The 27,025-nt window shown below is 50.9% G+C and overlaps 1 protein-coding gene across 3 annotated transcripts; it reads left to right on the top strand.

Moving 5' to 3' along the window:
• Nucleotides 1-19: 19 nt before the first annotated feature.
• MATN4 (matrilin 4) lies at nt 20-26,854 on the top strand. Of its 3 annotated transcripts, none has more exons than XM_072944288.1 (13): nt 20-295; nt 2,733-2,927; nt 7,070-7,190; nt 9,370-9,483; nt 10,196-10,765; nt 11,495-11,617; nt 13,324-13,446; nt 13,532-13,654; nt 13,753-13,875; nt 15,416-15,829; nt 15,931-16,083; nt 19,103-19,210; nt 19,293-19,567. In XM_072944288.1, exons 1-13 carry the CDS (start codon nt 26-28, stop codon nt 19,349-19,351), a joined length of 2,496 nt encoding a protein of 831 aa, XP_072800389.1. In that variant the 5' UTR covers nt 20-25; the 3' UTR covers nt 19,352-19,567. The 3 variants fall into 3 exon arrangements, 2 of the variants coding, with proteins under 2 accessions (XP_072800389.1, XP_031543636.2); XR_012061762.1 differs by lacking the exons at nt 20-295; nt 13,324-13,446 and adding exons at nt 20,102-20,204; nt 26,742-26,854 and having other exon boundaries at nt 19,293-19,347; XM_031687776.2 differs by lacking the exons at nt 20-295; nt 13,324-13,446.
• Nucleotides 26,855-27,025: the final 171 nt, after the last annotated feature.

Genomic DNA, 27,025 nt, shown 5'->3' with positions numbered 1-27,025 from the left:
GCCCGGATTCACCTCGAGGGTGCTAATGAGAGGCACCGGAGTGACCGGCTCCCGGGTGCAGGCCAGGCTGGTGCTGAAGGAGAATTCCACCGACTCCGTGCCGATGATGGTCCAGCAGGAGCTGTCATTGAGCAGCGCCCTGTTCGCCTCCTTGGGGCAGGGGGAGGCCTGGGAGGAGACCCGAGGGAATGAGACAGAAGCTACTGATGGTGGCCATCAGCGGGACCAGCCCGCACAGGGCCGGGGCTTCCGCATTCCTAGCGTTCCAGTCCTAGCTCTGCAGTTTACCTGCCTGGTGAGCTCGAACAAGGTCCTTAAGTTCTCCTATTTAGAGTTAAATAAGCTTGCTGGACTAGCTGGTTTCTAAAGGCCTATTTTCTTAGAATTCTTTTTTTTTTCCCCTTAAACATTGTGCAATTCTATGCTCTAACATTCTATCATTGTAAAATTCTTTGGAAGGGATTATTGCTCAATAACAATGCTATTTTCTACACGTTATGATTTTATCTCAACATCCTATGATAATATTCTCTGGGGGGTAGTATTGCTTAATAACGATAATTTTCCACCTTCTATAATTCTGTCTTCAGATTCTATGATTCTAATAGTCTTTGTTCAACAACACAATACTATTCCTTATTATTCTTTTTATTTACATTCTACAATCTTATATCCCAGCATATTCTGACTTTAATATTCTTTGAGAAGGCGTATTGATCAATACTATTACTAGTATTTGTTCCCATTTGTCTTGATAGTCTATGGTTCTAACATTCTGTGTGAGGCAGTATTGCTCAGTAAGTAGCAGTCACGATGAGGATCTTACAGTCTAGGGTTCTCTGCGTTCTGACTTTCTGGGATGCTTGGGGCAGGAATTCTCTGCTTCTCACCTGAAACTGCACCACCTTCTCTGTGGCGAGACATAAGTATGTGCCACCCCCTCCTGGAGGACCACCCGGAAACTGGAATGCACACTTGTGCAGTTGGGAGATGGGCTCGTCCACGTCGAGGAGTGCGCACTGTTTGGCTACTTTGCGGATGATCTACAGTGGAAGGAAGTGTGGCGGCAAGGTGCCTGGGTGCTCACAGGCTGCCCTCCGCCAGCTTTCTGCTACTCCAACAGCCATGCGGGACATTGGTATATACCCTCCCCCGCCCCATGCCAGCCCTTGGCCTCCATCCAGCCCCACAAAGCACTGAGTTTCCCGAGTAAGGATAGGTGTCATCATGCTTTGGGTTCTCACCCTTCAGCCCTGCCCTCGTGGGTCACACCTTCTGCATGGGAGGACCTGGGGCCCCCCCAGGTGTACCCTCCCTTCCCATACCATTGGAGGTAGTGTGATGCCTGTGACAGTGCAGACAAGCTGCACCAGGGAGCCATAGCGGACGTAGCCCTCTCGAGGCGGGAAGTCCCCCTGAGAACAGTGTTCATCAGCTGGAGGTAAAAAGAAGGAAGAGAAGGCTTCAGGCATCCCAAGCATCTGCCCAAATCCCACCCTTCTTGCCTTTGGCTCCTCACATCACACATGGGTCTTATGGGCAGGGCTGGCATGCAGGAAGGCAGTTAAGGCTGTAGATTCTCAGCGGAGAAGTCACTTGTGACCATCCTTGCAAATGTCTGTCCCCTGGCATGAGGACAGGGCTGGAGACTGGAGTCAGATTAGTTTAGGATCAGTCACTGACTCACTGGGACCTTTGCAAATGTTTTTGTTTCTGAGCCTTGGTGCCATGGGGCAAAATTGATTTTCCTCGAGGAGTTGTGGCGAAGATGAAACAAGTGAATGCACGTGAGGCCCAGCCCCTGGCCTCCCGATGGGATTACCCAGGTGGAGAGTGAAGGCAGCCCACTGGCGCGCGCTGGCCACAAAGTCCCCGTCCTCCACAGAGAGGTAGCGCGTGGAGACCGTCTGGGATCTCAGGCGGTTGAAGAGGGAGACCTTTGAGCCCGAGGATATGCACACTGTGAAGGGAGGCAGAATCAGTGCCCCTGCCTGGCTTGGTCCCTTGGACGTGCCAGAGAATTTCCCATCCTCTGCCCCCTGAGACAATCTGGCTCAAATACCCACTGGCCTAGATACACTGGGCACGTATACGTCACAGCTATAGTCCTGCTTCTGTACCTTTGTCCTTTTTTGCTCCCTGGGCAGCCCAATAAACAGAATTTTATCAAGTAGTCACTAAGTGCCTACTTGGTGGCTGGCACTGTGCTGGGTACTGGGTACCAAAGGTTAGAGCCAGTTTCGCTCTGGAGGGAGTTCACAGTCTCAGAGGGGAGAGAGGGAATACGTATAAAATTTCAACATGATGTGGTGAGGGCTGGCCTCGGGAGGGCTTCCTGGAGGAGGTTATACCCTCCACGGGGGAGCAGGAAGTAGGTAGGGGTTCCTCAGGGGGCTGCATAAGCAGAGGCCACGTGGTGTGAAGCAGCAGTGTAACATTCCTAGGGCTTGACACTGATCTCTCCCAGCCTGTAGTGCAGACTCAGAGCCACCATTTCGTTTTCTAAGTGGACTTTGACCCCCTGGGGAGAACGCACTGGGTTCCTGCCCTCTCTCCCCTTACAGTGCAGGCCATACTGTAGGGCTCAGTGTATGCCCCAAGTTCCCATCCGTTACATGATGATGATAGTTAATGGGGATTGTGTTTCAGGGACTGTTTTAAATGCTTTACGTGTCTTAGTTCTTTTGCCTCTCTCAACCCTCTGAGGTAGATAATATTATCTCTACTCAAAGGAGCAACTGGTTCAAGATCACACAGCTAGCCAATGGCAGAGCCAGGATTCCAACGCAGGCCACCTGGTTCCAGAATCTGCGCTCAAAACCATCACACTATGCCACTTACCCCTACCTGGCCCTTTCCTGATACCAAGGCCAGCCAGAGCACTGCCTGGATCTGAGACACCCTTCAGGGTTCTTAACAGACCGAAAGTAAGTATGGTGTAGGGGTGGGAGCTGGGCTCCGAATTCACATGGACTCAAGTTCAAATTCTGGCTGGGCCACTTTCTAACTGGGCAATCTTAGGCAAGTCATCTGGAATCTAAGGGGCCCAAATATTTCTTAAGTGAATGGATGAATATTCCAAACCTCATTTTCCTCATCTATGAGTAACAATGACAGCACCCACCTCACAAGGTTGGTGAGCATCAGATAGGGTGATGTATGTGCACACCTGCCGAGAAAGCCCCCCTTGCCCTCCTTCTCCTTCCCCCCTTCCAGCGAGGGTAGCGGTGGCATTGTCATTCTCATTCAGGCTTTCTTCCCCCTGATATTTTCAAAGCCACCAGCTCTGAGATTTGTCACTTAACATCCAGGGCAGTACTTATCTCAAACTGTCTCTTTGATCAGCTCTGTGTGTTTCTCTCTGCTGGGCTGTGCGTTCCTCCAATAGACACTTGCATATACATCAGGCACTGAATACATATTTTTAACTGAATTTCTTCTGCCCTTTTATTATCATTTTTAATCTGTCTTCAGTTCAGCACCTGGCGGCCGTTTGGGAGCCCCCAACCTCAAGCCGGGTATCTGCCCTTTTTCTCTGCTCCTGCCTAACTCTTCTCACTCCCAGACTTAAGCCGGATCTACTCACCCAGACTCCGCCCCTCTTTCGGCTCAGACTCCACCTCTCTCACTCTAACCCCACCCTTACAATCCAGGCCCCCACCTCCCACCCCCAAATCTAGCAGCTCCGGACCTGCTGGCACCTCCCCGACCTGCCCCGCGGCCAGGCCCCGCCCCACTCACGGTCGGTGTTTTTCAGCGACTGCTTCTTCTGCGAGGGCTTCGAGATGACCTTGATGAGGCGACTATGGAAAGTGCCCAGCTCCCGGCCCCCTCGGAGCACTAGCCGCAGCACCAAACGGAAGTGCTTCCTCTTGTCTGCGTCCGAGATGTACAGGGTCTTGGCGCAACCGAATTCCTACGGGGTTCCCGGGCATGGGGATCCTCTCATACCAGCCCCCTGCTCCTGGATGAACCCACCTCCCCCAGTTATCTGACGTCCGCCCCGTCGGGTGCGACATGAAGCCGCATGCCCAAGCTCTTGGCTCACCCTCAAGGCAGAACGCCGGTCTCTTGGCATCCCCACCTATCTTTTGGCAGGGCAGTAAAGGAGCCCCAACTCTCCAAGGGAGAGGCAAGGATCGGAGCAGCAATCCGACCCACTCCCATGCTCTCACCCTGGAGTCCTGCTGCTCCTCGAAATTCAACTTCTGCGTCTCGGCGGCGCTGCTGGATGCGCCATCCAATCCCATGTAACCACACACCGTGGGCCCGGTCTCCCCTCCCTGGTGGGCTGGAAAGGGACGCGAGCAGGCTCTGGACCGACTCGAGTGTCAGGCAAGCCTAGTTCTCGCCGCCAGAGGGCGCGGTGAGACTGCATTGAAGAACCGCCCCGCTCCCTGGCCCTACTGAGTGGTCCCTCTACAGAGGAAGGCATCCGGCAGCCCTGGAGTCCACCCTCACCTTGGCCCTGCAGAGACTTCACCCTCCAGCCAGGACCTGCGAGGTAGACACAGGGTGGGGGGCAGAAGAACCTGCGGAGACACGTAAGCGCTGAACTCGTATGTCTATCTCCACTTGACTGTCTGTCCTGTAGGCATCTCAAAGGTAGCAAAAACCCGACAGAATTTTTGATTCCCCCTCCACCTTTCTCACTGCCCTCCCTAGGCTTCTCTGTGAACCCCATTAACATCCGAATCGTCCCTTTCTCACATTCCTCATTCAATCCATTAGTAAGTCCTATCCACCACCTTTAAAACACATCCAGAATCCATTGGCTTCTTACCACCTCCACCTTAGTCCCAGCTGCCATCTCTTTTCCTGGACCACTGCATCAGCCTTCCAACTGGTTTCTCTGCTTCCACTCCTACCCCCTTCAACCTGTTTTTCACACAGCAGCCAGAATGTTTTCATTTAAAAAAATTTTTTTAACATATGTTACTCATCTTAAAATTCTCCAGTGGTTTAAATTCAAAGTCCTCACATGATCTGGCCCCCGCTTACCTCTCCAAATTTATTTCCTACGATGTCCCCTCTCCTTCTCTTATTCCAGCCACTCTGACTTCTTTTGTCCTGGAACAGGCCAAGTTAGTCCAGTGCCTATGTCTCTGCATTTTCTGTTCCTTCTAATGGGAACACGCTTCCCCCAGATTTTCTCATGTCTGGCTCCATTTTCACATTCAAGTCTCAGTTCAGATGTCACCTCCTTAAAAGGCCTTTCTACCACCTTACCTGGCTAGCTGAAGTACACCCTCACTCCTCACTTTCTGTCCCATTCCCCTGTTCTGTTTCCTTCTAGCTCTCATCACATTCTGGAAGCATCTTGTTCACTGATTTTGTGCGGACTTCACTCTGCCACACTAGAGTGAAGATGCCATGAGGGCAGGGACTGTATCTGTCTTGTTCAGCCAAATGTCTGGTGCCCAGCAATGCCAGAGAGCCTGGCACATGATAAGCACTCAGTAGGCAGTTGAGGAATGAAAGAATGAATGAATGAGTGAATGAGTGGGGACCATAGATTTACAAGGAGGTTCTGCTATAGACCAAAGTTGGGGCCAATGGCCCCTGAAGGAAAAGGCCCTGATTGGCCTATATCTGAGCCCTGAGTCCTCCCCAGGTTCTAAAAGGCACTAAACAGGCACATAGGGCTGAAGGTTGGGCTGCAGGGACCTTGGAGGGGCCGCTGAGGGACCTACCGCTTCTCATTTCCGTAGGATTTCTGGGCCACCTTGGCGTGCAGGATCCGCACCGTCTGCTCACACTGTTGCTGCAGGCACCTGCGCACACCTTCCCTTAGGACTGCAGCGGGCTCTGGGGATGACCTGGGAGTGGGGACAGGCCGGTCCCCACAGCAGGGAGCGTTAAGGGGCAAGGTAGTAAAGAGCCCAAAGCAGGGCAGGTTGAATGAAATGAACCGAAGGAAGGGGCCGTTCTAGTTCTACCCGTCCGCGGTCGAAGAGAAGAAGCGATAAAAAAGGGAAGGGACTTTGGTTCAAGCCATAGGTTAAATATTTGGGCTGCGGGGTGCTCAATGAGGCCTATAGGGAGCCCACCAGGACCACCCAGGTGCCACTCCGCAGGTCTGGCTCTACGCCCATTGCAGCCTGGAGCATTGGGGAGAGGCCCCAGCAGCACAAAGGCCGCGCTTGTGCCAGCCTTGGGATAGAGACAGAGTTTGTGAGGGCGCATGGCTTCCCTGCACCCTGAGGGGACCCACCCCAGCAAAGTCTTGATGCCAGAGGGGAAGAGCTTTTGCTGGACCCCTGGACCAGACTTCTCTCTTGCCTGCCTGCAGATGCCTGGAAACATGGAAGGGCCCCCAAACCGTGTCCCCAGGATCCTGGGGGAACATCTGAGTCTTTTCTGGGTCAAAGGGACACTCCCAACCCCTTCTCTCCCAGAGAAGGGGCCTGTTGCTATCTGAGCTTTCCCTCCCCTGATTACAAGGTCTCCACCGGCCCTGTGTAGTGGGCCATTGAGAGCCTAGGGGCCTGGTGGTTCTCCGCCTGGGCGTTTTGATGGGTGAGGGTGGGAGGGCCCAAGACCTAAGTAACTACAGACAACAGGGAAATGGCATCTGTGATGGGAGAGATTTGAGGCATCATCAGGTGGGGCCTGGGGAGTGCCATGAACCTCCGAGGCTGCCCTTCTGAACCCTTTACCCTCTTCTCAGGACCAGAGTCCGAGCCCTCTACCCATCCCTGGAGGGGGCGGCGGGGGGCAAGAGCCGGGCCGCGCCCTCGGAAGCCGGGCCAGGCAGCCGGCGGCCGAGCCAGGCCCCGCTCCGCCCCTTGGGGCTCTCCTCGGGGAAGTGCCTCGGAGGCTTCCAACGCATTCCGGCTGCGGAGAGCGTAGCCGCCCAGCCTCCCGCTGTTGCCGGATTCCGGCCCCGCTGCCCGAGTCTGCGGCTCCAGGGGTGGTGGGAGCGGGGGGCGCCGCTCTGGCCCCGCCCCAGCCCTCGGAGGAAGGGGAGATCACTCCCTGCTAGTGGGAGGGGTCCTGGCCGGCCTCCCCCTCCCCACCCTCCAGCCCCCTCCGGGTTAAATGCGGCCGCCGCCGCTGCTCGTTCCAGCTGCCTGGCCGTCCCCACCTCGGGCACGCCGCCCGCGCCGTTACCTGGTCCAACTGCCCGGGAGGCTCCGCCCGTCGGCTCCACTCTGCGGCCGCGCCTCCGAGCTCTCCGGCAGGCTCAGGTGAGTCAAAGGGCCTGGGGGTGCTGAGGGGTCTGCAGGGAGCGGGCATCTAGCCAGACCAGGCTACCGACGGTATTTAACCAAGGCTGCACCGCCTACGGTGCCCCCCATCTGACCTGCAGTGCCCTTCCCCACCTCTGCAGGGTCCCTTCCATATTAAGCCCCCACCAGCACGGTCTCCAAAATAGAGAGGGGGGACTTTCCCCCTAATCTCCCCTCTCCAGGAACCCCCAGGAATGTCCTCCAGGTGTTTGTTCTTCAGCCAACTTTTGAGGAATTATTCGCTCTCCTCCCTCGAGGGTCCACTTTCCCTGCCCTAAGGGCTTTTCAGAATCTTTCTTTTTAATGCAAGGATTAACCCCTCTGAGGAGCTCCGGGTTCTAGCGTCAGCCCGGTCACGTTGCCACGTTGCTGTGTGACCTGGGCAAGACATTCCCCTCTCTGGACCTGGTTCCTTCCTCTATAGAATGAGGGATTGAAAAGGCGATGAACTTGGAAGCAAGTGCTATTTTGACTTTCTAGGACTGGGTGGAGGTGGGGTTCCAAGCGAGATGTTGGCTCAGGCCAAGAGCAGGATAGGGAGGACCTTGATCAAGATTTAGGAGCCCCAGGGCTTCTGAAGGTAGGAAAGGAAGCGAGGCGGCGAAGGCCCCCTGTGCCTTTACCCCCATGCTCTCCAGGGGTGCTGGCCTCCCTCGACTGTGGCATTCCGCACCTCCCACCCCCAGCACATATGGCTTGGTCACCCTCCCACGACGGGCCCTGTCGGAGGGATTTTTGTTCCTCTACCAGGCCTGGAAGGCGAAGGCAGTGGGGATCCGGGACGGAAGGGCTCCTGGAGGGAGCGACAGGCACCAGATCTTGCTCAGAATAGGACCATTCACGGAATTGGGGAGGGGGGCGGGGCTGCGGTTGGATTAGGGGCAGCTGGCCCCCTCTGCCAAGAAACAGAAACAGAAAAATGGCTAATGCAGCTTCAGCAAAAGGCGCGGGGGGGGAGGGGGGCGATGGGGTGGGGTAGGGAGCCAAGGGAGTGAATGGAAGGAAAAGAGGTGACGCCTAAACGCGAAGTTGCCAGGCAGCTCAGAAGGGAGAAGGGCAGCCAGGAATCCTAGGTTCCTTTGCAGCTCTGTGGGCCACCATCTTGGGCCTCACTTTTCCCACCTGTACAATGGGAATCCTTCGTGATTCTCAAAGGGCGTCGCCAAGGGCCGCGGGAGGATGAGTGCTCACCTGCCCCCACAGAGTCCATGATCGCTCTCCGAGGCCCTGGACGGCTCCTCACCGCCTTCAAGGCGCGTCCAATGCCAATGTCCCGGGAACCCAGCGCACTTCTGCTCCTCGACCCTAGCGCCAGATATATCCTGCCCAAGCCTTATCTCCAAGGCCCTGGGGCTCCTGGCCCCATGTTTGCTCTGGGCAGGGGCACCTGCTGGGCAGATGTGGGCTTCCCACGGCCACCTAGCCTACACAGCCATACTCGGGAAGGTGCCCCCTGGCGGCCTTTCCTGAGAGCAGCCGGGAAGGACGGTACCAAATTCCGAGTTCATCTGAGTGGTGGGTTTTGGCCAATGTGATGAGGACCTGCAGTTGGGGCGGTGCCTGTCTGAATGCGGTGGGTCGCGGTAGGAGGGAGGACAGCCGCACAGAGGCACCTTGTGTACAAAGGGAGGGGCGGAGGTGGGAAATGGCTTCAGTCTGCAAAGGTTCACCTCGGCTAGTCCTCGGAATCTCACCGGCATAGGACTGAATCCTGGCGCAGTCACTTTCTTACCAGCGCTGAACTTTTCTGAGCTTGTTTCCTCATCTGTGCAATGGAAACAACAACAGTCTTAGACTCACAGAATTGTGGAGAGGATTCAGTGACTGCCGCAATGCATGAAAAGCGTTTTACACCGTGCCTGGCATTTAGGAAAGGTTTTTTGCTTTTTAAATTTTGTATATTTTTTATCTACTTTCTGTTTGTTTACTGTATTGCAGTTCTGCAAAGTGGAGTTCCTTATGTCTCCAGCAATCTCGCCGTAATGAAATTTTTTACTATGAAAAATTTCAAACATATACAAAAGTAGAGAGATTAATAAAATAAATCCATGACCCACCTCTCCCTCAAAACGCCCATCACCTAGAATAAGAACTCTGTAAATACCATTGCTTTGCTATTTTTCCTTCCTCCCTTCAGACTCTGATACCTCCGTTCACCATTCCCCAAGCGCCATGAGGGGGCTCCTACGTTCGCTGCTGCCCACGTTGCTGCTCCTTCTCCAGCCCTGGGAAACCCAGCTCCAGTTCGCAGGTGAGCCGGAGTCCAGCCTTCACCAGCAGGGGGAGGGAAGCAAAAGCCGATTCTCCATCTACAGCCAACTGCCTGCTAGGGAGAGAAAAGCAAGAGCTTTGGAACCATAAGGGGCAGAGTTCCAGTTCACTGCTTCACTTCTCTGGGCCTCAGTGTCCCCATCGAAAGGATGTGACTTGGATGTAAGCAAGTTGGGCTCATGTAGAACTGCCCAGTCGGTGTTTAATTAAAAAAAAAAATTGAAAAAAAAAGCAGATGTCACATAAAAACTCTTGGGGCTTCTCTTGAAAAGTCCAAAGATCTGCTAACATGGGGTCCTCACGGCTGCAAGGCAACATTTGGCTGCAGCCACCCACTTTAGGAGGGATACGGGCTCTCTGGGTGTCCATCATCCTAACCAGCCCGTTCACTCATTCATGTTGCCTGCATGGCTCCTATAGGCATTTGAGTTTGTGACATCCCCTCGCCCCCTCCTGAATGGATAAATACCTCCTGAGAATAGCCCTCAGAGCTGTAGGATAGAGATTTGGTACAGTCTGACAGCCCAGGCCCTCAGCAAATGATGGGGTAGTGAATGGATCTAACTTGCATTTTCTAGATTCATTCTGTGCTGGGCGCTATTATGCCCTCGGTTTCCCTGGTGGGGGCGGAGGTGTCTTATGGGAAGTTAGGCTTTGCTAACCTAGGAAAGTCCTCCCTGGTTTCCTCACAGGTCCCAGGTGCCGTACTGGGCCCCTGGATTTGGTGTTCGTGGTTGACAGCTCGCGCAGTGTGCGCCCCTTCGAGTTCGAGACGATGCGTCAGTTCCTGGTGGGCCTCCTCCGCAGCTTGGACGTGGGGCCCAACGCCACGCGCGTCGGCGTGATCCAGTATTCGAGTCAAGTGCAGAGGGTTTTCCCGCTCGGCGCCTTCTCGCGCCGCGAGGATATGGAGCGCGCCATCTGGGCTTTAGTACCGCTGGCGCAGGGCACCATGACCGGGCTGGCAATCCAGTACGCCATGAATGTGGCCTTCAGCGTGGCCGAGGGCGCCCGCCCGCCTGAGGAACGCGTGCCGCGCGTCGCCGTCATCGTGACCGACGGGCGGCCCCAGGACCGCGTGGCCGAGGTGGCGGCACAGGCGCGCGCCCGCGGCATCGAGATCTACGCGGTGGGGGTGCAGCGCGCCGACGTGGGTTCCCTGCGCGCTATGGCGTCTCCCCCGCTGGACGAGCACGTCTTCCTCGTTGAGTCCTTCGACCGTATCCGGGAGTTTGGCCTGCAATTCCAGGGCCGGCTGTGTCGTGAGTGAGGGGAGCGTTGGAGCTAGTCTCGAATTCTCCAACTGCTTAGATTTCCATTCCCACCACAGGGAATCCATACCATCCCTGGTGGCCTTGCTCATTTTATCTTTAGCCCCGCCCACCAGGCCGTTGCGTTTCCCTGGCCTACCGCAGGCTCTGTCGAATTCCATCCAGCTCTGCCCACTTTTGCTTAAGGCTTCGCTCTCAAGGAGCAAAGTTTAGAGTGCCCCCGCCCACCTTGATGAGCTGTTTTGGTTTGCCACAGGCTTAATGTCTAACTCCAAAACCGCCCCTCTATGCACAGAGCACTGCCCTTCAAAGCTGAGAGCAATCGCCCACTCCGAACACCCCGCCCACCTGAACATTACTCCGCCCACTCTCATTTTAGCTCCTCCCACAGTGCTCCAAGAGCTGTTCGATCACACCTTGAGTTACTCTCTTCACCTTGATTTAGCATCTCTCCACCTCCTATGCCTTACTCCATGTAGTCCTCCCTTATCCCAATGACACATCTGGCCCGGTGCCCTGGTCTTCTGAGCCTATTCACAGGAACTACAGAGGCCCTATACTTTCCCTAAGCCCTCCCGCCTGGATTGGCCCCTCTGAAATGAGTCATATTCCATCTAAAGACATCCTTAAGCATGGTGTCTCCCTCTGACCCCATTCAGCTCTCTTGTGGAGGGTTCTGCCCATTTGTCCCCTGCTGATTCTACTCTTGCATGTCCTCAGGAAAGGACCTGTGTGCTGAGGGGGGACACGGCTGTCAGCACCAATGTGTCAGCGCCCCTGGCACATTTCATTGTGCCTGCAACCCTGGCTACCAGCTAGCAGCAGATAACAAGAGCTGTTCAGGTGAGAGCTATACCTGCCCTGCAGTCTCACTGCTCCTGAGCCTTCAGTGGCTCCCTATTGGCTCGGCATCAATCCAATGAAGTAAAAGTCCAACTCCCACACTTTACAGGTCTAAGAAAGGGAAGGTATTGCCTGGGATCACACAAGTCCTTGGTGGCACCAGGGCTAGAAATCTTGATCTCACAGTTAAGTGTGCTTTCTACGGCCTTCTCTCCTCACTCTTTCAGATTTGCCTTCTATCTGACTCGAATACACCTCCCAAACTTGTGTCTTTTCATAGGCACATCTTTACTGTTTCTGTTACTTAGACACTGTTGGGGTCTTCAGTTGGGGTCTCCATATATCCCTTACATTCCCCACCTCCGTATATGCTGCTTCTGCATCTCAGTTCTTTCTGGGCTGCTCACCTGGGCTGCCTTTGCTGTTCCTTTCTGCACCTGCAAATCTCACAAGGTCTGGTTTTTCATTTCTGCCTTCTGAAAAGCTGTCACACACGATGCCTTGCTAAAGCCATTGGGATTTTTTTTTCATGTATATGTGTGCCCAATCCTTTGATCATAATGGCAGCTACTGTTTATTGAATGCCAAGTTAGTGTCAGACATTGCCCTAGGCATGTTATGTAACATCATCTCGCAACCTTACAACATTCTGGAAAAAGAGGTCCTGTGTTTCTAATAACCCAGATGTCAGCTGGGGTCTTCTTATTTCTGGAGCCTAGAAGAGGCTGGCTGGAAGCCCCATTTGATGACCTGTGAACATTCAAAACCCTCCCCAATAACTCTGAGCATTCCTCAAGTGCTTACATCTGTGGCTTCTGCTGAACTTGTTTAATTTATGGGTCCTCTCAATTTCTCAGTCCACACTATTCTCATTCATGCCTGTAAATTAGTCTCTTCCTTGGTTGCCACACTTGTGCACACAAAAGCATGTGTGTGTGTATGTAAATTGCGCATATGCCTATTTTACTAAAGATGAGGGTGGAAAGGGGTGTGAAGTTGACACTTTGAGTGAAGTCAAACATACACACAGAAAAAGAAACACCCGTTATGTATAACTGAATATTAGACACCCTTGATCCTGAAAGTCCTTAGTCACCCTGCTACAGGGAACTTTTCACTGGCAAACTCAGTCCACAATTACTCACCTTCACACCATCTCTTTTCTAAGAACTCTAAATTCTCACACCTTGTGCAGGACAACTCACCTCTCCTCAGTCCCTATTCCCCAGTTCAGCTCTTGGCCATATATGCACATCTAAACCATCAAGATCCTCAACAGGGCAATAGTTCTGTCTCTTCAGAAGGCAGTTGTAAACAGCAATTGCTCTCTTCCCTTATATATCCATTTTACAGATGGGGAAATGGAGGCTCAGACAGGTAAAGTGGCAGAGCCTTCTCCTTCCCTGTGAGTTAGTGAGCATCTGGAGGGCAGGAGTCTTGTCTTCTACAACTGTGGATTCCCGTTTTCATGCATGGCTTAGTAACAGGCATGCTGGGATACATCTGGGGCTTGAGTTGGCCCAGTGGGAAGAAGGTGTACACTTAGAGAAATCAGAGATGCCTGGGTAAAGCCCAGGCTAATTAGGTCAGGATCTGTGGGGGCTGGGGTCCAGGCATAGGTGTTTTTAAAAAGCTCCCCAGGGGGTTGTGCTGTCAGGGCTGAGAAGTGCATCCCCGGGCATATGCTGACCTCACCTCTTTCTCAGCCATCGACCTGTGCGCTGAAGGGACCCATGGCTGTGAGCATTACTGTGTCAGCTCCCCGGGCTCCTATTTTTGTCGCTGCCGGGCAGGCTTTGTACTCCAGCAGGTCCAGAGGAGCTGCAGGGGTGAGAGAGCCCCCCATTGAACATGCTGGACCAAGGGCTCTGATGGCTCCAATCAGAAGTGCCGTCTTGCTGTTCTTCCCACCAGCCATTGACCACTGCAGCTTCGGGAACCACAGCTGCCAGCACGAGTGTGTTAGCACCTTTGGTGGGCCACGGTGCCGCTGCAGAGAGGGCCACGACTTGCTGCCCGATGGGAGGAGCTGTCAAGGTGAGGAGGGGTCTCCCGCGTTTGTGCAGAGGAGCAAGGGATCTTAGCCAGTGGAGTCCACCCTGACTCATCTCATCCTGACTTGTCTCTCCTTTAAGCCCGGGACCTCTGCAATGGTGTAGACCACGGATGCGAGTTCCAGTGCGTGAGCGAGGGCCTCTCCTACCGCTGCCTATGCCCTGAGGGGCGGCAGCTCCAGGCAGATGGCAAGAGCTGCAACCGTGAGTTATGGGTGGGAGGGGGTGCTGTCTGCCTCTGCCCCACTGCCCACATTCTGAGCATCCTTGACTTTGTCCTTGCCATGGTCTAAGGGTGTGGTATGAATGTGTGTGTATTGGTGGCATTGCCCTGCCTCCATCTCTTTCCCTCCATCTTCTACCCTGCTGCCAAGGTTAATTTAAAAAATATATATTTGATCACACTTCTCCTTGCTTGAAAGCCTTCTGTGGCTCGCCAGTGCTTACAAAATAAAGATCAAATGTCTTACCCCTAAGTTTTTCAAATGGTGAGTGGAACTGCATTTGAAGCACAAATGATGGGTGTAACCACAGTGGACAGTGAAATCAAATTAGTGGGTTAAAATCCAGAATTTTAAAGACAGAGAGAGAAAATAGAGTTCACTGCATGTAGAAAGAGCAAGTATTGTTCATGAAACTGAATGTTAATTATATATAAGTGCATCATGATGTATTATTGTTATTATTGTTGTTGTTATTACTATTATTATTATTTTACTGTGGGTTGTGGTCACAATTTTGAAACCACCACCTTAAGTCATCACAGTCTAGTGTCAGCCAACTCTATCAACCTGTCTCCTGCCAAACTTGTACGTTTTAGCCATGCTGGCCCGCCCATTTCCGAACTTGTCAAAAGCTCCCAGCTTCTGTGCCTCCGCACATGCTGCCCTCACCATCTGGAATGTCCCTTCCTGCCTTGGAGAACTCCTACTCATCCCTGAAGACTAAATCAAATGTCACCACCTCCATGCAGCCTTCCTCACCAACTCCAGGAAGAATGAATTATTCCTACTTTGCTCCCTGCACCCCTCTCTATTCTAGCACTCTCCTTGAGGGTAGCCATAGCATATCTGATTGCTCTGTTCTATCCTGATTTCTTTGTGGATCAGGATTCTGTTTCATTTATTGTTGAACCTCCTTCAGGGCCTAGCAAAGTCCCTAGCTCAGAATAGGGGAGGCATCCTTGTAGCATGATTAGGACCTTGAGTTTTGGGGTCAGGTAGAACTGGCTTCACATCCTGGCTCAGCCACTACTAGTGGAATCTGGAACAAATAAACGACTACCTTTCAGAACCTCAGATTATTAGAAAATGTGGATAATACCCAAGGTTATTAGGACTGAGAAAAAAAATATAAATCATCTAGCTCAGTGCCTGGCACATGGTAAGCTGTCAAACAGTAAGGTTTGTGCTTTTATTTATTACTGTCAGTAGTGGTCAAGTGTTTAGAATTCTGTCTGATATGTAGTAGATGATCAATAAATGCTAGCTATGATGATGATGATGATGATGATTTAAAAGATGCTGTTAGCAAATTGACTTGTGCTAAGCACTCAATAAATGGCAAAAGTTATAATGATGCCGCTGATGATAACAACAACGTTATTATTATTTAGCATAGCCTGGCATAGGAAGGACTTCACACAAAGTATCTGTTACATAGTAAATGTGAATAAATAGATGAGCAGTTGGCTCCTGCCAGCCAAGGATCTGGTCCCTCAATCCCAGCTCTGCTCACCGCCTAGGGTGCCGGGAAGGCCACGTGGACCTGGTTCTGCTCGTCGACGGCTCCAAGAGTGTGCGTCCTCAGAACTTCGAGCTAGTGAAGCGCTTCGTGAACCAGATCGTGGACTTCCTGGACGTGTCCCCCGAGGGCACGCGCGTAGGGCTGGTGCAGTTCTCGAGCCGCGTGCGCACCGAGTTCCCGCTGGGCCGCTACGGCACCGCGGCCGAGGTGAAGCAGGCGGTCCTGGCCGTGGAGTACATGGAGCGTGGTACCATGACCGGGCTGGCGCTGCGTCACATGGTGGAGCACAGCTTCTCCGAGGCGCAGGGCGCACGGCCTCGCGCCCTCAACGTGCCCCGCGTCGGCCTGGTCTTCACCGACGGCCGGTCCCAGGATGACATCTCAGTGTGGGCAGCGCGGGCCAAGGAGGAAGGTGGGCTGGGCGCGGGCCGCACTGGCCTGAGGTTGGGCTGGGCACGGGGGAGGCGGCTTTCCTGAGGCCTAGGGCGCCCCCTGTGTCCCTCGACCCCGTAGGCATCGTCATGTACGCCGTGGGTGTGGGGAAGGCGGTGGAGGAGGAGCTGCGAGAGATCGCCTCCGAGCCAGCCGAGCTGCACGTGTCCTACTCCCCCGACTTCAGCACCATGACGCACCTGCTGGAGAACCTCAAAGGCAGCATCTGCCCGGGTGAGCACATCTGTCTCGGGACCCCTCCTCTCACTGCCCAATGTCCCATAGCTCCTTTTCCTATTCGCTCCCGCCCCCTTTATTGAGTGACAGCCAGGGGATGGGCTCTTGTCATTCAAAGTGTGTGTAATCTATGCACCAGCGGCAGGGCTGTCACCTGGTGGTTTGTTAGAACTGCAGCATCTCCTGCACTCTCTAGACTGACTGAATCTGATTTTGCACTTCAACAAGCCCCTCAGGGGACTTGTATGTATGTTAAAGTTTAGGAAGCACCAGATGAAGCTAGCTGTCCCCCAAATCAGCGGGTGCTCAGAATAATTGGGGGAAATTTTTTCAAAGGCAAGCCCCAAACAGCATTGGTGAGGGGAACTACAGCAGAAATCCCTTTAACTTGGTGACATTCAACTTTACAGACCTGGCAAAGTGGCAGGACTGTGTATTTCAAGTACACAAAAATGTGTATTAAAACAAAAAGCTGGTAAATTCAGTCTATCTACTTTATTTGGGGCTCAGCTGAGGAAAAAGGGACCAACCCTATCTGTGGAGGGGCAGTGGACTGTTGAACTTGTCTACTGTACTTTAAAGGCCATATAGGGAATTTCTGGGGGGAAATTTTAACATAGAGTCTTTAGAGTCTAACCCAGGCCTAAGATATGACTCTTTCAGATTACCAGGCCCCATGTCCAGAACTAGGTTTATTAGGACTGGACTGAGCTTGGAGAATCTATATTTTAAAAAAAATACACACACACATGTGTGTATGTATATGCATATACATGTATATACACACATGTACACCTACACATCTCTCTCTTTCTCCCTCTTTCCAGGCTGATTCTAACAACTAGCCAGGGTTTTGTGGAGGCACTGGATTAGCTGCTCCTTCAGAGTCCTTCCTGCCCTAACTCTTAAGTTTTCCACAGTGTGAGTTTGGACAAGTCACCTAACCCTGACCCTACCCTTAACTTTCCTCTTCTGTAGCAGGGGAGGGTGCTGGCTGCTGCAGGTTACCACCAGCTCTAGAATTCTAAGGGAACTCTGGACTGTGTGGTTGAAGATCTTCACCAATTGGCTGGATAACCTTGGGCAGCTCCTCCCCCTTTGTTAGCCTTTGGTTTCCCCATCTGCAAAGTTAGGAGTCTTTCTGGGACTGTTATCAGTATCATTGGTGACACAACATACAGCAGTTTGCTGAGGGTGCATATAAGACTAAGATACAACTTTTAAATCATAACAGCAACTCTGTATTGAAGGCAACTGCCAGGCATCGTGCACACGTTTAAAATGGCACACGTTGACAGAATTCAGTGAATCTAGGATACCATCTGTTATAAGATTACCATTATTTTCTATACTGCTAAGAAAAAAAGATGCCAAATTTAATTGTAATGCACTTATTTTGATTTCAGAGATGTTGAAATGTATGAAGAGATAGAGATAGGCCTGGATCAGTGGTTTTCTTTCTTTCTTTCTTTCTTTCTTTCTTCCTTTCTTTCTTTCTTTCTTTCTTTCTTTCCTTTCTTTCTTTCTTTCTTTCTTTCTTTCTTTCTTTCTTTTCTTTCTTTCTTTCTTCCTTTCTTTCTTTCTTTCTTTTCTTTCTTTCTTTCTTTCTTTCTTTCTTTCTTTCTTTCTTTCTTCAACAAAGAGGATTTATTTGCAAGGCAGGCAATTGAGGAGATGGGGGAACAAATCTGAAATCTGCCTCCTCAAAGGCAAGGGGCTTAGGTTATTTGTGGGATGAAATTAAGTTTCAGGGCGGTCTGAGGTGTGGGGAGCATGGGAAACGTGACTGGGGAAAGTTGTGATAATTGTTATTTTTGGAAAAAAGTGTGATAATTGTCATTTTGCACAAATGTAACTAAGCTACAGGCCTCTGCACATTCAAAAGGTCACACGGGGGATCGTCACCTACAGCCAGCTGAACGGTGGGTAGTCCTATTGGATCAGTGGTTCTTAAAGTTAGGGTGCAACAGACTCACCTGGAGGGCTTATTAGATAGCAGATTACTGGCTCCAACCCCAGAGTTTCTGATTCAGTAGGTCTGGGGTAGAATCTAACTATTTGTATTTCTGATAACTTCTTAGGTGATGCTGATGCTGCTGGTCCAGGGACCACACTTGGAGAACCACTGGTCTAATTGAAATACACTATAAAGTGTTTACTTGTATCAGGTAGTGCTCTAGATCAGCACTGTCCAGTAAGGTAGCCACTAGCTACATATGCCCATTTAACTTAAATGAAAGGATATAACTTAGTTCCTCAGTCACACTAGGCACATTTCAAGGGCTAAAAAGCCATGTGTCTTTTTTTTTTTTAATGAGGGGGAGGTAATTAGGTTTGTTTGTTTGTTTATTTATTTATTTATTTATTTATTTATTTATATTTGGAGGAGGTACTGGGGATTGAACCCAGGACTTTGTGTATGCTAAGCATGCACTCTACCACTTAAGCTATACCCTCCCCCCTAGCCACATGTGTATTGTGGCTAACACACTGGACAGGGCAGTTACAGAACATTTTCATCACGCATAAGGTTTCGTTTGGACAGTGTGCTGTGGATTCTCGCTACTCAAAGTGTGGTCCACCGGCCAGCGGCATCAGCATCACTCAGGAACGGATTAGAAATGCAGCATCTCAGCTCCTTCCCTGTTAGCAACAAGAATCCATATTTTATCAAGGTTTCCTGTTGATTCCAATGAGCATCAAGGTTTGAGAAACCTTCTAAGATGTGTACACACATACACACACACAAAAATTGTAGAATCATTAGCACCACCCAACGAACAGGTTTTCTCACTGTATCCATTTTTACAGGTAAGGAAACAAAGGCTTACAAAGGTTGAGTGAGTTTTTCAATATCTCATAGGGAGGTAGCTGGGACTCATCCCAGGTCTGTCTGAATCCTAAGCCGGTACACTCAACCGCAGGCCAGGTGGAGGGATATCGAAGGGCCTCGGCCACGGCCGGCTGGTCCTCTTGCAGCTTCTCACTCCCGTGACTCTCTGTGCCCCGCTGGCAGAGGAGGGCATCAGTGCTGGGACAGATCTTCGGAGCCCGTGCGAATGCGAAAGCCTCCTGGAGTTCCAGGGCCACACGCTGGGGACGCTCGAGAGTCTGTCGCAGAAACATATCCTTTGGGGCTAGGGGCTCGGGATGGAGGGAAGGCGAAGGGACCCCCGTGAGCCCCGGCGGCTTCCTTAACCGCTCACTGGCCCAGATGACGGCGCGCCTGGAGGACCTGGAGAACCAGCTGGCCACCCAGAAGTGAGGGCCGCGGGTGGCCCGGACCCGGGCAGGGGGCGCGGCCCCGCGGACTGGGCCCCCCTCGTGCGCCGTCCGGACGCCGGGGCCGGGCGGGATCTGAGCCCCTCGGGCTTGGGCTGTCGGGGGAGGAGGCGCTGGCGGGCTCCCAGCGCTGTGCTCGAGCTGGCCTCGCCTGGACCAGAAGCCTGACTGCGGGGGTGGGGGGGGTGGGGACCGAGGGACGCGTTCTGCGCTCAGTTCTTTGTTGGATTTCTTTTTTTGTTTGTTTTCTTTTTCTTTAAAAAAAAAAAAAAAAAAAAAAGAACTGCTTTCTACGGAGTAGGTGTGTGTGTCTTCCTGTGCCGCCAGGGGGAGGGGAGGCCAGACAGAGCGCGCTCCAGCGGCGCCCGGGCGGCGTCTCCTCGCAGAAAGGCGCATTGTGCGGGGGTCGGGCTGAGGGGCAGGGGGCCGGGAGCTGCTTCCCCCTGCTTGTTTATTCAACCGAGAACAGATGGCTCCTTATGCAGGCTGCAGGAAAGGAGGGGGCTGCACAGGTACCCTTGGGGTCTGGGCAAGGCTGCGCCCCTCCATCCCCCAGCGGATCGGACACTTGACTCTCTGGCCGTGCCCCTCTCCTGGTGTCCCCCAGTCTGGCTGAAAAGCTGTTAGAACGGGGGGGGGGAGTTAGGTAGCAGGAGGCAGTAATTGAACCCCTAAATGGATGGGGTGGGGACGGATAGGTAAGTTTCACCTGGATTTTATCTCCCTGCACTAGGTTGGAAGAAGAGAGGATGTCAGCCGGGACCTCTGGCCCAGGGTAGTCTGCTCAGCTTCTGTTCTCCTCCAAAAAAACCAAAACCAAAACTAACCTTCTATCGGTAAGGAGCACAAACCAGTACAATTTCCCAAATGCGTGTTAGAAACTGCAAAGATTAAAATGCTTCCAGTCCTAGCGTGATTATGGGCAAATAACTGGGTTTGTTTCCTTATGTGTAAAATGGGGATTGAAATAATTACCCTCAAGGGTGATGGTGAGAATGGAGGAAATTGTTCTAAGGCATCTGACATAGTGCCTGGTGCATATTAGGTTCTCAATTAATGGTAGCTGTTAATGATTCTTATAATAGTAACTCACATGTTTAGTCTTGGGCATTATTCTAAGTAATTCACAGGTATTTTCATTTTTTTCCTCCCAACGACCTTGTGAGGTAGGAATTATTGCCTATATCATCTCCATTTTACAGGCAAAGAAACTAAGTCATTGAGAGGGTGAGTTTCCCAGAGTCATGTGATCAGTGAGAAGCTGAATCAGTATGTATTTGTTTCCTATTGTGGCTGTAACATTACTGCAAATTTAGTGGCTTAAAAAACACAAATACTCCTTGAGGTCAGAAGTCTAAAAGGGGTTGGCAGGGCTGCATTCCTTCTGGAGACTGTTGTTCCCTTGCTCTTTCCAACTTCTAAAGGCTACCTGCTTCTGGCATCACATCTCCTTCCCTGACTCTGACCCTCTTCTCTCCACAGCAGCAGGACCCTTGTGATTATACTGGGCTCACCCAGCTAAGCCACCATAATATCCCCGTCTTGAGCTCTTTATCACATCTTCAAACTCTCTTTGCCCTATAAAATAACATATTCCAAGGTTCCAGAGATTAGGACGTGGACATCTTTGGGGGGACCATTATTCTGCCTTCCACACAGTGCCTGAAGCCAGGCAGACTGAGCTCAGAGCAGGCAGTGTTAAGCCTGTCCATGCCTGGCACCTAGGTGGGGTGAGGAGGGAGAAACAATACTAAGAAAAGCCCCTGGGCTGAGGGAGCTCAGAGCTGGAGGGGGTGAGGTGTGCTTGACCATAACTGTAGCAGAAAGAGGATCCTTTAGGTGAGGGGATGGAGCAATTGGCAGGCAAGAACGGAAGAATTCTGGAAGAGGTGGTTTGCAGCCAAGCCTAACCCATGGCTGGAATTTCCCTAGGGAGCCATGAGGGATTACACAGGTGAATGAAGCACAGATCTGTGTGGTCAGGAGTGACTGGAGTGTGGGGTGATGGGATGATTGAGATCTTACCTGGACATGAGGGTCAGATGAGCAAAAGTGCTAAGTATGGTCCCTGGCCTGTGACCTGTCCTACTCCTTTGTTTTCTGGCAGGGGAACCAGGCTGCCCGAGTTCACAATGAGAGAACCCCAGCTGGATCAGGCAGCAGTCTGTAGGGGTCTGACTGGAACCGGATCCTTAACTGATTGGGGGGAGGCACTGAGGACAAGGGGAGGCTCTCTCCTTCGCTTCCCCCTGGCGCTGGCCAGGACTGCCTTCAGTGGGGTTTCTTTTCTCGTCTGCTCTTTTCTCCTGCAATTTCCACAGTGGCCACTGGATGGCGCCTGGAGCTCTGATTTGGAGTTGGATCCCAGCGCCCTAACAGGCACTTGGCATCGGGCACTTGGACTAATGAACCGGGCCTGCCCTTCTGAGAAATACCCTCCCACGTCTTCACACCCCTCTCCCGACTCTGGCAGACCTCACCCCAGCCTAGAAGCTGCTTCGCTTCCTAGGCAATAACCACACAATCCGGAATCTGAAGACCAGTCTGGCTACTTCCTAGCTATGTATAGGTTTTGACAGAGGCTCGTTCCCTTGTCCACCTCCTGATTCTCTCTCTCTCTCATTTTCCTTTCCTCTTGCTCCCTTTACCCTTTTGGATAGAAAAGAATGTTCCACAGAAGGGTAGCTAGTCCTTGTTTCTTTGTTTATACCTCTCTCCTAAACTCAAAGGATGGGAGACTTTAAAGTTCAGTAAAACAAACATTTAACCCAAGAACAGAGAGTAAGAATCCAAGTAACAGCATGGAGGGAACCTTGAGGGGGAGAGTAACATTGTCAAGAGAAGGCACAGGGCCTGAGCAGACACTGCGCCTGGGCCTCCTGGTGTCCTGACAAGCAGGGAGGTCATGTGGCTTTGAGAACCTGATAAAACCAGGCACAGAGCACTTTTGTTTTGGGGGACTCGAACCTACGTCCCCTGGAGGGAACTCAGCATTCTCAGCCTTCTTGGTTCCCTGGAGACTTGAATGATTAAAAAGCATAATGTCTTCTGCAGTGGTTGGTGAGCTGGCAAGTTGGTGAGTGACAGATGTCACTTGTGGTGCTCTTTCTTATACCTGGTAAGATGCACTGGACATAGCCTTGGGTGAGAAAGCCAAGGGCAGGAAGGGGCTGTGACCTCAGCCAATCGCCCTGATCCCCTTCAGAATTTCACCTCTCTCTCTGTTCTCCAGGGATCATGGTATTTCTATGACTTTTTGCCTTTCTAGCTTTCACTTTTAGCTCACAGTCCTTCCCAGTTTCTCCAACTGGCATAGCTGCTGTCTCCAAGGGTGATTGACTCTTCTGGCTCTTCGGCCCTAAGATAGCGAGAGAGGAAGGAGAAGAAAACTATCAGTCACAGAATTCCCACAGCGTGCAGCATGCCAGGGACTGCACCACACCCTGGGCCTGCATTGTCTTGTTTAAACACCTTGGCTTATAGAAGGGAAAACAGAGGTTCAAAGAGGCCATCTTCTCAAAGCCACAAAGCTTCAGTTCATCAGGGACAAAAGTGGACTCTTTCAAAGAAGTTTTTACTAGGAAGCCTAAGAGGCACACGAAAGCAAAGCACAAGATGTGGAAGAGAAGAAGGGCAAAATGCTGGTTCTTTATTCAGGGGTAACCGAAGCACACATAAAACCCCCAGATCCCTGAGCCATCGTGTCTTCCTACTCTTCATCCTGCCGTGGGCAATCCCACCTCCACATGTCACCTCCTGCTCTGCCCTTTCCCAGGTCCAAGGTCATTGTTTTTCCTGAAGTAGTGAATGCAGTTTCTGCTGCTCACCTGGCACTCCCACCCCCAGGGAATGCAAGGCAGGCAGAGTGCTTCCTAGCAGCTGAGCTGGAGGTGGGTATCCAGGGAGGAAGTAGGCAGATTAAGATAACAATGCCAGCACTGCAACGTGCAGTTGCTAGTTGAGGTCCATTTCCTCCCAGAGGAACAAGAAAATCTCAGGGTGGCCTCTGATTCTGGCAGATGCTTAAAAAAAAAAAAAAAGCCTCCTCAGTGAGTACTTCCTGAATGTCTATTTGGGAGGCATGTTAGATGCTGTACTAGGCACTGGGGATACAGTGGTGAAGAGGAGAATCATGCTCCCTGCCTTCTACTTACGTTCCAGGAGGGGAACGTGGACAGCAAAGAGGTAAGCGAAAAAGTTTCAGATAGAGATCAAAACTAGGCAGATGATAAAACAGAGTACAGGAATAGAGCGGGGCTGGCCAGTCGAATGTCTATGATGATGAGAATGTTCTCCATCTTTAAAATCAACTGTGGCTCAGGATGGAACCTGCTTTCTGATTTGATCAAAGAGGGGCTTCTGCGAGCTTCAGAGATGAAAATGGAGCTATAGCCTCTTAATTTTGCCATCTTTGACCAGAAGTTCTCTTCTTATTTTTCTAGTTGAAAAAAAATCACTAGTTAAAATGTGCATCTGCCGCTCTCGGAGGGGACTCACCTGGGCCCTGGGCATCGGGGCCAAGTGCAGCAGAACCTCTGACCCCTCTACTTCTACCATGTTTAACTTAAACATTCGTATCAAGGGTAGAACCCACATGATAAGTGAGAGAGTAGGGAGGAAAAAACAGACAGTAAACAAACAGCATCTTTTCTTGTGTAAGAAGCGAGTTCAAGAGGGCCAGTGTGTTTATTGGAAAGAATTCTAGGTGAAGACACCATGCAGCAGAAACTAGACCAAGACCCTAATTATGCGCCCTAATAGAAATCATTCATGATCCCCTCCCTTAGAAGGTGTCTAGAGGTACAGAGCCTGAAGGCCAAGTGGAGTCAGAGGTTAGCTAGAACGGTCTCATTTAAGAAGGAACCCTCCTCCCCTTCACTCCCAAAAAACCCCCAAGGAGCAGGCTAGCAGAGGTCTGTGAGCATGAGGCTCAGCTCCGTCGGGAGAGTGGCCATCCAGTCTGGGGCTGGGAGGATGCAGAGAGGGTGATGTTTCCTAGAGTGTCCGGGCCCTGAGGGGTCTTCACTTTTACCCAATCCAACACACTCTTGGTACAGGTGAGGAAACTGAGGCTCAGAGAGGGGCAGTGCCTTAGTCTAGAGTATGCAGTGAGTCAGGGACAAGGTCCTCAAGACTTCAGATGTCTAAGCTGCCAGTTCAGAGAGGTCGGGGAGCAGAGGGACTCCAGTCAAGGTGAAAGATGGCATCTGTGAGGCTGAGAGACCTGGAGACTTAGAGGAGGACTGGACCAATTGGAGCTGATGGTCAACTGAGCAAAGTCTCCCTATTGCTCATTTTTTACACTTGGGTAGACTTCATATAGTAAATATTTTGGCCCCTGCCCCTATAATTTATAGCTTTGATGCAACTGTAATAAAAATCTCAATAGATTTTTTTTGAGGGACTTAACAAATCGATCCTAAAATATGCGTGGTAGAGTAGAAATGCAAGAATAGCCAAAACAATTCTGAATAAGTAAAACCAAAAAGACTTGTGCTGCAAAGCACCGAGATATAGAAAACATACATGTTAATTGAAAGAGTACCAAAGAAGACTGGTTTGAGACTAGACACATTGAGTAAGAAAACCCAATAGAACACAGAAACACATCCATCTACATATGAAAACTTGGTACAAAATAGATGTGGTTTTATAAAATAACAGGGGATCAATGATATAGGGGAATGATTGGCATTCCATTTTGGAAAGAAAGTGAAACAAGATCCCTACTTCAAATCTTTCACAAAAAATAAATTCCAGCTAGATGAATGACTTCAATGTGAAAAATAAAACTTGCAAAAATGTTTAAGGAAAATGGAAGGGATTGTTCTTCAGTGAGGAGAGTTTGATGTGAAAAGTGCAATCCATAAAGGACTGGGAAAACTGGGTACATTGACTCCATCAAAATAAAAAATATATATATCTGTTTAGAAAGATGACACCAAAAACAAAGTTTATGCTAAGCGATGCCTCTCTCTGGAGCTCATTCGCCATCTGCTGGTTTCTGGACCCAGAGGGGAGGAAATGGTGCCTGGATACTGAGAAGACGTCACATGCTCTGGTTAGACAGCGAGCAAACATGATGGCACCGACAATTATTCTAAATCTTCTTGGGTTAATCATAGCACCTCATATGGTCTAGTGAATTTTAGAATACATTTTAAAATCAAATTGTTTGCATAGACAAGGGCCCTCTCTACACCCTAGAAGCAATTCTGTCCTGAAGGCTCATTCAGGCATTTAATGGAGCAGGGGAAGAAGGGTTCAGACCCAAGGACCCAAGGACCCAAGGACCCAAGGACCCAAGAACCTGACGGCTCCCTGCTTGCCTAATATTCAGCACACCTGCCTGTAATAAGAACAGCGTCTGCCATGCTGAGTGGGCCGAACACTGTGCAGAGTGCTTGCCAAATACTCCTTACAACCACCGTGTGATATAAGAGAGATCAATACCCCCATCTTACAGTTGAGCAAACTGAGGCTCAGGCAGGGTCAGTGATTTTTCTTCCAACCCAGGTAACTCTGACCTAAAGTTTAGGTTCTTAATGACCATGAAATATTGACTCCATGTGCCTTCTTGATTGTAGCCTCAGGGCCTGGCATAATCCCTGGCATGCAGTAAGAATTCATTAAATAATTTTTTGTGAATGAATTGCATGAATGAGTGAATGACTCTACAGTATCTAGCAGAAGGCTATAGAAGGCATGTGAAGTAGGCTTAGCGACTCAATCTTGGGTTAAGATCGGGCCAGGAGTGGGAGTGCCCAGCCATCACCTATTACCAGTTTTGGGGAACCAACATGGGAGTAACCAGTTTTAGAAAAACTCGATCTGGGTGTTGTGCAATTAACTCATTATGCAGTCTGGGGCTTGTACCTTCTCCGGAGGGCTTCAGTCTCTTGCTGTCAGCTGGAGGTTTGGTCTGGATCAGAAGTCAGCAAAACATAGTCTGTTGAAAGACCAGAGAGCAAACATTTTAGACTTTGTCTAAAACCTAATTTGCGTCTCTGCCACAACTAGGCAACCCTCCCGTTGTAGTAAGAAAGTAACCTCAGACAGTATGTAAACAAGTGAATGTGTGACTGGGTTCCAATAAGACGTCATTTAGAAAAACAGGCACCTGTCTGGATTTGGTCCCAAGGTTGTAGTTTGCTGAGTCTTGATCTAGATGATCTCTGCATTCCCTTTAACCTTCACAGTCTATGAGAACAAGATGTATGAAGGGCAGAAATGGTCATGCAATGTGAATACCCTTCTATGGTGTCCATGGCAGACACTGCTAATTGATCACAGGACTCTTCTGATGAAAAAGGAGTTGGCTTTTATAATCAATCACAGATAGAGAACTCTAACTGGAGCATTTTCCCTTTCAGTCTCTATAAAGCAAATTTTTGGAAAACTCCAGATACCCTCTTGAGTGTGGCTCTGAGGAAGATAGGAAGAAACAGGAAGTGAGAAGTGTGGCAACTTCTTCCGGTCTCATCCCCTGGTGAGAAGAATGAAATTGTCCTTGGGGTGATGCGAGAACCAAAACCCTAAATCTAAGTCAAGCTGTTTGACTCAACAGTGACATTATCCATCAGTGGAGGTCAGACAATCCCTCTCTCTCTTACTCGCCCTACTGAGTGCGCCAGCTAGGAGAGAAAGCCCCTGACCC

This window comes from Vicugna pacos, chromosome 19 (genome assembly GCF_048564905.1).
Source record: "Vicugna pacos chromosome 19, VicPac4, whole genome shotgun sequence".
Classification (NCBI taxonomy): Eukaryota; Metazoa; Chordata; class Mammalia; order Artiodactyla; family Camelidae; genus Vicugna; species Vicugna pacos.
The sequence above is the reverse complement of the archived record's forward strand: the minus strand, read 5'-3'. Positions and strand labels throughout refer to the sequence as shown.